The following is an 11,306-nucleotide window of genomic DNA, read 5'->3' on the forward strand; positions in this document are numbered from 1 at the left end:
TGTAGCTGTGTGTGTGTGTAGCTGTGTGTGTAGCTGTGTGTGTGTGCGCACAGCCAGTCGCAAGGCAACACCCCGGCACACAATCACCCATCGCCATCTCAGCTCTCATTTCGCCTTTTTCCCTTCCGACTCCTTCGCTGACCCTCCTCCTCCTGCTGCTGCTGCTGTTGCTGCTGCTGCTGTTGCTGATCCTGCTGCTGCTGCTGCTGGTGTTCCCCCTTTCACCGCCCCTGGCACCTCTACCGCTGCCCCTTTCACCGCCCCTGGTACGGCTACCACCGCCCCTTTTACCGCCCCTGGCACCTCTACCGCTGCCCCTTTCACCGCCCCTGGTACGGCTACCACCGCCCCTTTCACCGCCCCTGGCACCTCTACCGCTGCCCCTTTCACCGCCCCTGGTACGGCTACCACCGCCCCTTTCACCGCCCCTGGTACGGCTACCACCGCCCCTTTCACCGCCCCTGGCACCTCTACCACCGCCCCTTTCACCGCCCCTGGTACGGCTACCACCGCCCCTTTCACCGCCCCTGGTACGGCTACTGCCGCCCCTTTCACCGCCCCTGGTACGGCTACCACCGCCCCTTTCACCGCCCCTGGTACGGCTCTTGCCGCCCCTTTCACCGCCCCTGGTACGGCTACCACCGCCCCTTTCACCGCCCCTGGTACGGCCGCCCCACCACCGCCACCACCGCCAACGTCCTCGTCGTCCACCAGAGGGATGTAGACGGTCGCCTTGATCTCCTGCTCCTTGACGAGGGGCTTGCCGCTGGCCGACCAGTCGACGTCCGGGGCGGGACGGTCGAAGTCCAGGCCCAGGTCGTCGTAGGCGCCGGCCGAAGCCTGGCCGGCAGGGCCGCCAGGACATGCCGGCGGGCCCGCCGGAGGCCCAACCGGAGGCCCGGCCGGAGGGTCGGGCGCGATGCCGAAAAGGTCGTCGTCAGAAATTCCCGGCGACGGCGGCGGCAGTGGCTGCAGGGGCTGCAGGGGCGGCTGAGCGGGCCGGGCCGAAGCCTGGGCCTCGCCTGGACCGGCGGCCGCGGCTGCCCCCGGAAGGGAGGCTCCTGCTGAGAGGCCGGCCTGGACGCCCTTCTGCTGCTGCTGCTGCTGCTGGGTCTGGTCGGGCACTACCGTAGCCACGGTAGCCGTCGGTGTTGCCGTCGGTTTGGCCGACAGCTCGCAGGCGGGAGGCGTCTGCACCTTGGCGGCGGGCGCCGGGGTCGGTTGAACGACGCCGCCGAAGAGGTCCGAATCGGAGATGCCCTGCGCCGGGCCGCCGGAGGAGAACGGTTTTGCCGGGGGGACGCAGGACATCGGCTTCTGCTGGGGCGGCACCACCGGCACCGGTGCCGTCGCCAACTTGACCTGGCACGCCGAGGCCTTGAGTTGAGGCTCGGTCGCCGCAGCGACGGAGGAGGAGACGGAGGAGGCTGAGGGCTTCTTGGGCTGAGGCTCCGAGGACGGTTTGGCCAAAGAAGCAGCAGCAGCAGCACAAGGCGGAGGAGGAGCGCCGGATTTTGCCGGAGGCTCCGAAGGCGTTTTGGCCAAAGAAGAAGCAGCAAAAGGAGGAGCGCCAGATTTTGCCGGAGGCTCCGAAGACTTGGCCAGGAGGGCGGGCTCCAGTTTGGTGAGCGGCACTGACTTGGGGGCCGGGCAGGAGGCCGTCACCCCTCCGTCTTTGGGCCTCCCGCCGCCGCCGCCGCCGCCGCCTCCGCCGGGACCCCCCCCTGGCCTCTTCGCCTTCCTTGACGACGAGCGGCACAAAGGCCTCCTTCTTGGCCTCCTTCTCCTTGACGGCAGTCGCAGTCCCCCCGGCGCTCCAGTCCACGTCCCGCGGCGGCGCGTCGAAGTCCAGGCCGCCCAGGTCCGTCCCGGCCTGCGGCTTGGGAGGAGCCACCGGAGCAGCCGCGGTCGGTCCGCCCAGAAGATCGGCGTCGGACATGCCCCCTCCGGAGACAGCCGACCCGGCACCCTGGGCTACCTGAGCCGCCTGAACCCCCTGGGCTACCTGAGCCGCCTGAGCCACTGCAGCAGACGCCGCCGGTTTCTCAGCGGCACCGGATTTCTTCGGCCCTTTGCCGTCGTCCACGGCGGCCTTACCGCCGCACTTGGCGGTCCCGGCCCCGCCCTCCTTGACGACGAGTGGCACGAAGTCCTCCTTCTTCACCTGCCCCTCCTTGACGGCCGTCGCCGTCCCCCCGGCGCTCCAGTCCACGTCGGGCGGCGGCGCGTCGAAGTCCAGGCCGCCCAGGTCGAGCGAGGCCTGCGGCTGGGGCTTGCCGCCGGGAGGGCCGGGAGCCGCTGGGCCCGGCTCCGGTCCTCCCAGGAGATCGGCATCGGACATCCCACCGCTGCCACCGCCGACGACGACGTCGACCGGCTGCCCCTTCTGAGTCTCGCCGGCGGCGGCAACGGCGGCAACGGCGGCGGCCGTCACCGGCGCGGGCTCCGGCAGCGGCTGCTGCTTGTCGGCGGACTTCTGCTTCTTGACGGCGTGGGAAGCCGTCCCGGCCGCCTTGGGCTCCTTCTTCCCCCCGTGGCCCTTGGCCTGCTCCTGCGGCACCTTGCCGTGCTCGCCGTGGTGACCTTTGCCCCCATCGCCGTGGTGACCTTTGCCCGCTTCGGTGCCGTGACCTTTGCCCGCTTCGGTGCCGTGACCTTTGCCCCCCTCGCCGTGACCTTTGCCCGCCTCGGTGCCGTGACCTTTGCCCGCTTCGCCGTGACCTTTGCCTGGCTCGCCGTGACCTTTGCCTGGCTCGCCGTGACCTTTGCCCGTCTCGCCGTGACCTTTGCCCGCCTCTCCATGACCTTTGCCCGCCTCGCCGTGGCCTTTACCCAGCTCGCCGTGACCTTTGCCTGCCTCGCCGTGACCTTTACCCGGCTCGCCGTGACCTTTGCCCGGCTCGACCTGACCTTTGCCCGGCTCGCCGTGACCTTTGCTTGCCTCGCCGTGACCTTTGCCCCCCTCGGTGCCGTGACCTTTGCCTTTCTCCTGCTGAGGCTTCTTCTCCGCGGGACCTCCACCACCTCCTCCACCTCCTCCACACTTGGGCTGCCCCTTGCCGTGGTCGTCCCCGTGGCCGCCCTGCCCCTTGGCCTGGCCCTCGGCCTGCCCCTTGGGCTGCCCCTCGCCCTGCCCCTTGGCCTGCCCCTCGCCCTGCCCCTTGGCCTGGCCGGCTGCCCCCGCCTCCGCTGCGGCCGCCCCTCCCTCTTCGGCCTTCTTTCCTGGCTTCTTCTTACCCATCGTTACCCACTCGCTGACCAGATGACTAGATGACCAGCTGGCGAGATGATTAGATGACCAGCTGACTAGATGACCAGCTGACTAGATGACCAGCTGGCGAGCTGACGAAGCGCTGGCCCCTTGCGCAGGAGATGGTGGCAGCGTCTGCGGTGGCAGCCGAGGGCAACGGGTTAGTGTCTTGGATAGGGGATAGAGCGTGGGTCAGAGGTCACAAACGGGTTTTGATTCCTTACCCGCACCCGTACCCGGCCGCACCAGGGTCGCAACCGGGTACCCGTACCCGGCCGGGTATCGGGTAGGGTACGGGTATCGGGTACCCGATTGCGACCTCTGGGATGAAGCCACGTTGCAGGCGCGGGTGGGTTGATTCTAGGAACTTGAATTGTGAGAAGAGACAAGACGAGTGGGAAATGAGTGACAATCACGGTGACTCACCCAGTGACTCACGGCCTACCCGTACCCGGCCGCACCAGGGTCGCAAACGGGTACCCGTACCCGGCCGGGTACGGGTAGCCGGGTATCGTGTAGGGTACGGGTATCGGGTACCCGGTTGCGACCTCTGGCGTGGGTTATGGGATCGGGTTATGGGATCGGGTTATGGGATATGAGTACAGTACCATCATATACACACGGAAGCAAAGAGAAAGCTCCCCCAGGTAGCCTCTAGCAGGGCTGTAGGGGCAAATGCTGAGACACAGACAAAGCTCCCCCAGGTAGCCTCTGGCAGGGCTGCAGGGGCAAGTGCTGAGACACAGACAAAGCTCCCCCAGGTAGCCTCTGGCACGGCTGTAGGGGCAAGTGCTGAGACACAGACAAAGCTCCCCCAGGTAGCCTCTGGCACGGCTGCAGGGGCAAGTGCTGAGACACAGACAATGCTCCCCCAGGTAGCCTCTGGCAGGGCTGTCGGGGCAAGTGCTGAGACACAGACAATGCTCCCCCAGGTAGCCTCTGGCACGGCTGTAGGGGCAAGTGCTGAGACACAGACAAAGCTCCCCCAGGTAGCCTCTGGCAGGGCTGCAGGGGCAAGTGCAGAGACACAGACAATGCTCCCCCAGGTAGCCTCTGGCAGGGCTGTAGGGGCAAGTGCTGAGACACAGACAATGCTCCCCCAGGTAGCCTCTAGCAGGGCTGTAGGGGCAAGTGCTGAGATACAGACAGAGCTCCCCCAGGTAGCCTCTGGCAGGGCTGCAGGGGCAAGTGCTGAGATACAGACAGAGCTCCCCCAGGTAGCCTCTGGCAGGGCTGCAGGGGCAAGTGCTGAGACACAGACAAAGCTCCCCCAGGTAGCCTCTGGCAGGGCTGTAGGGGCAAGTGCTGGCAGCGAGTAGCAGTGCCTATGAAGGTTACCGGCACTGTGGCTACACACAGAGGGGGTGGGTGGCTAGCACCACCACCACGCCCGGCCGCCTTTGTCTCCCCAGTGACGATGTTTACGACACACCGCACCAGGTACTCATTTGAGGCTGAGTCGACCTAGGGGAGGCCCAGGAGCGGTTTAGATAATCGCTGTCACTGTGGTGGTGGTGTTGGCGGTGAGCGGGAATCGAACCCGGGTCGCCGGGTTCATAGCGCAGCGCGCTAACCACTACACCCACCGCTCCCCACACACACACATACACACACATACACACACACACGCACACACACATACACACACACATACACACACATACACACACACATACACACACATACACACACACATACACACACACATACACACTCACATACACACACACATACACACTCACATACACACTCACATACACACACACTCACACACACACTCACATACACACACTAACTCACACACTAACTCACACACACACTCACACACACTCACATACACACACACTCACATACACACACACACTAACTCACATACACACTCACATACACACTCACACACACACTCACACACACTCACACACACACTCACATACACACTCACATACACACTCACATACACACTCACATACACACACACTCACATACACACTCACATACACACTCACATACACACTCACATACACACACACACACTAACTCACATACACACACACACACTAACTCACACACCCACACACACTCACATACACACACACACACACTCACATACACACTCACATACACACACACACTAACTCACACACACACTCACACACTCACATACACACTCACATACACACACACACTAACTCACATACACACACACACTAACTCACACACTCACATACACACTCACACACACTCACATACACACACACACTAACTCACACACTCACATACACACACACTCACATACACACACACTCACACACACACACACACTAACTCACATACACACTCACATACACACACTCACATACACACACACACTAACTCACATACACACACACACTAACTCACACACTCACATACACACTCACACACACTCACATACACACACACACTAACTCACACACTCACATACACACACACTCACATACACACACACTCACACACACACACACACACTAACTCACATACACACTCACATACACACACTCACATACACACACACACTAACTCACACACTAACTCACACACACTCACATACACACACACATACACACACACACACTAACTCACATACACACACACACACTAACTCACACATTCACACACACTCACATACACACACACACACACTCACATACACACTCACATACACACACACACTAACTCACATACACACACACTCACATACACACTCACATACACACACACACTAACTCACACACTAACTCACACACTCACACACACACACACTCACATACACACACACACTAACTCACACACTAACTCACATACACACTCACATACACACTCACACACACACTCACATACACACACACTCACATACACACACACACTAACTCACACACACACTCACACACACTCACATACATACACACTCACATACACACACACACTAACTCACATACACACTCACATACACACTCACATACACACTCACACACACACTCACATACACACTCACACACACTCACACACACACACACTCACACACACACACACTCACACACACTCACACACACACTCACATACACACACACTCACATACACACTCACATACACACACACACTAACTCACACACACACTCACACACACTCACACACACACTAACTCACACACACACTCACACACACTCACATACACACACACACTAACTCACACACACACTCACACACTAACTCACACACACACTCACATACACACACACTCACACACACTCACACACACTCACACACACACTCACATACACATGGCCACATACCAACTGCATTCTTGTGACCACAATACATTCCAGCTGTAGCAGGTCACACAGACACACACACACACACCTACACACACCTACACACACTAACACACACACCACACACACACACACACCTACACACACCTACACACACTAACACACACACCACACACACACACACACCTACACACACCTACACACACTAACACACACACACACCACACACCTACACACACCTACACACACTAACACACACACCACACACACACACACCTACACACACCCACACACACACCTACACACACCTACACACACACACCTACACACCCACACACCTAAACACACCTACACACACAAACACACCTACACACACACACCTACACACAGCTACACACACTAACACACACACCTACACACACACACCTACACACACACACCTACACACCCACACACCTAAACACACAAACACACCTACACACACACACACACCTACACACACACACCCACACACACACACCTACACACACACACCTACACACCTACACACCCACGCACCTACACACAACAACAACACTAAGTGGCGGTGACGTCACCACGACGCTTGTGCCAGGCCATGTGCACCTTGAGGCCACGTGAAGTGTCGAACGCCCGCTGGCAGGAGGTCACGGGGCAGACCCAGGTGCCACGGGTCGACTGACCGAGATGACCGAGATGACTGGCTGATGCGCCACCTGTGCCCCCTACTGTGCCAACTTGCTGTGCTTTAGCCACCCGGCGCTCCGCTCGTTGTTGTGAGCGTCGCTCCTCCGCCCTCCGTTGTTGTTGGAGGGCGACTGCCTCCAACTGCCCAGTAGCCTCACAGTGCACCTAGCCTGGCACTGCCCAGGAGCGTCCTTCACGAGCCTCCTCCACTGAGGCCGATCTTGACACCGCTGGTACCAGTCATCGGCAAGTCCACTCAGCTCCACGTCCTCCTGTACCACATCACTCCATCTCTTCTCTAGCCCGTGTCACTCACCCACTCACTCACCCACTCACTCACCCACTCACCTATCACTCACCCACTCACCCACCCACTCACTCACCTATCACTCACTCACCCACTCACTCACCCATCACTCCATCTCTTCTGTAGCCCGTGTCACTCACTCACCCACTCACTCACCCACTCACTCACTCACCTATCACTCACCCACTCACCTATCACTCACCCACTCACTCACCCACTCACTCACCTACCTACTCACCCATCCACTCACACACCACTCACTCATCCACTCATCCACTCACCCACCCACTCACCCACTCACCCACCCACTCACTCACCCACTCATCCACTCACTCACCCACTCACTCACCCATCTCTTCTCTACACCGTGCCGCGCCCGTTTAGCCCCCTCGATCCGGTCAAACAGAAGCTGCTTGGGCATGCAGTGACACACACACACTGACACACACACACACTGACACACACACACTGACACACACACACACTGACACACACACGCTGACACACTGACACACACACACTGACACACTGACACAGACACACACACACTGACACACACACACACTGACACACACACACACTGACACACACACACTGACACACACACACTGACACACACACTGACACACACACTGACACACTGACACACACACACACACTGACACACACACGCTGACACACTGACACACACACACACTGACAAACTGACACAGACACACACACACACTGACACACACACACTGACACACACACTGACACACACACATTGACAGACACACACACAATGACACACACACAGGCACACACACACTGACACACACACGCTGACACACTGACACACACACACAGACACACACACACACTGACATACACACACACTGACACACACACTGACACACTGACATACACACACACACTCAGACACACACACACTGACATACATACACACACACACTGACACACACACAGACACACTGACACACACACACATTGACACACTGACACACAGACACACACACACTGACATACACACAATGACACACACACAGACACACACACACTGACATACATACATACACTGACACACACACACTGACATACACACAGACACACAGACACACACACACTGACGTACATACGCACACTGACACACACACACTGACATACACACAGACACACAGACACACACACTGACACACAGACACACACACACTGACACACACACAGACACACTGACACACACACACTGACACACACACACAGACACACAGTCACACACACATTGACACACAGACACACACACATTGACATACACACAGACACACACACACTGACACACAGACACATACACACTGACACACACACAGACACACTGACACACACACACTGACACACACACACAGACACACAGACACACACACACTGACACACAGACACACACACACTGACATACACACAGACACACAGACACACACACACTGACACACAGACACACACACACTGACGTACATACACACACACACTGACACAGACACACACACACTGACATACACACACACACTGACACACACACACTGACATACACACTGACACAGACACACACACACTGACACACAGACACACACACATTGACACACTGACACACAGACACACACACACAGACACACACACACTGACACACACACACTGACACACACACACTGACACACATACACACACACGCTCATACACTGACACGCACACACTGACATACACACTGACACACAGACACACACACACTGACATACACACTGACACACAGACACACACACACTGACACACACACACGCTCATACACTGACACGCACACACTGACATACACACTGACACACAGACACACACACACTGACACACAGACACACACACAGTGACACACTGACACACACACACACTGACACACAGACACACAGACACACAGACACAGACACACACACACTGACACACACACGCTCATACACTGACACGCACACACTGACATACACACTGACACACAGACACACACACACTGACATACATACACACAGACACACACACACAGACACACACACACTGACACACTCAGACACACAGACACACACACACTGACACGCACACAGACACACCCATAATATATCTATTTACATCTAAATAAAGACAAAGCTCCCCCAGGTAGCCTCAAGCAGGGCTGCAGGGGCAAGTTCTGAGACACAGGCAAAGCTCCCCCAGGTAGCCTCTAGCAGGGCTGCAGGGGCAAGTGCTGTTTGTCGCGAGTGGCAGCAGCAGCGTCTATGAAGGCTACCGGCACTGTGGCTACACACAGAGGGGGGGGGTGGCCAGCACCACCACCACCACTATCATCACCACCACTACACGACCATCACCACTACCACCACCATCACCACCACAACCACCTCTACCACCACCACCACCTCTACCACCACAACCACCTCTACCACCACCACCACCACCACTACACCACCACCACTACACGACCACCACCATCACCACCACCATCACCTCTACCACCACCACCACTACACCACCATCACCACCACAACCACCTCTACCACCACCACAACCACCTCTACCACCACAACCACCACCTCTACAACCACCACCACAACCACCTCTACCACCACAACCACCTCTACCACCACAACCACCTCTACCACCACCACTACCTCTACCACCACCACCACCTCTACCACCACCACCTCTACTACCACCTCTACTACCGCGACCACCACTACACCACCATCACCACCACCACCACTACACCACCACCACTACACCACCATCACCACCACCACTACACCACCACCACTACACCACCACCACTACACCACCACCACCACCACTACACCACCATCACCACCACCATCACCACCACCACCACTACACCACCACCACTACACCACCACCACTACACCACCACCACTACACCAGCATCGCCACCACCACCACTACACCACCATCACTACACCACCACCACTACACCACCACCACTACACCACCATCACCACCACCACCACTACACCACCACCATTACACCACCACCACTACACCACCACCACTACACCACCACCACTACACCACCATCGCCACCACCACCACTACACCACCATCACTACACCACCACCACTACACCACCACCACCACCACTACACCACCATCACCACCACGCCCACTACACCACCACCACTACACCACCACCACTACACCACCACCACCACCACTACACCACCACCACTACACCACCACCACTACACCACCACCACCACTACACCACCACCACCACCACTACACCACCATCACCACCACGCCCACTACACCACCACTACACCACCATCACTACACCACCATCACTACACCACCACCACCACCACCACTACACCACCATCACCACCACGCCCACTACACCACCACCACTACACCACCACCACTACACCACCACCACCACCACCACTACACCACCATCACCACCACGCCCACTACACCACCACTACACCACCATCACTACACCACCACCACTACACCACCACCACCACCACTACACCACCATCACCACCAGGCCCACTACACCACCACTACACCAGGTACTCATTTGAGGCTGAGTCGACCTAGAGTAGGCGCATGACCGGTTGAAGATAATGGTCACAGACACACACAGTCACACACACACACACAGACACACACAGGCACACACACACACAGA

The 11,306-nt window shown here is 57.9% G+C and overlaps 1 protein-coding gene across 5 annotated transcripts in view; it reads right to left on the reverse strand.

Moving 5' to 3' along the window:
- Positions 1–794: 794 nt before the first annotated feature.
- The window catches only part of LOC144954211 (uncharacterized), a 31,164-nt gene continuing 20,652 nt past the window's right edge, over positions 795–11,306 (reverse strand). For 4 of the 5 annotated variants that reach the window (XM_078884764.1, XM_078884767.1, XM_078884765.1 and 1 more), the window contains exon 3: positions 795–3,385. In XM_078884764.1, the coding sequence (XP_078740890.1) occupies positions 938–3,241 (2,304 nt within the window). In that variant the 5' untranslated portion in view covers positions 3,242–3,385 and the 3' untranslated portion in view covers positions 795–937. The remainder of the gene's footprint in view (positions 3,386–11,306) is intronic. The other variant, XM_078884768.1, reaches the window with a different exon arrangement.

The sequence above is a fragment of the Lampetra fluviatilis genome, unplaced genomic scaffold (assembly GCF_964198595.1).
Source record: "Lampetra fluviatilis unplaced genomic scaffold, kcLamFluv1.1 SCAFFOLD_274, whole genome shotgun sequence".
NCBI lineage: Eukaryota > Metazoa > Chordata > Hyperoartia > Petromyzontiformes > Petromyzontidae > Lampetra > Lampetra fluviatilis.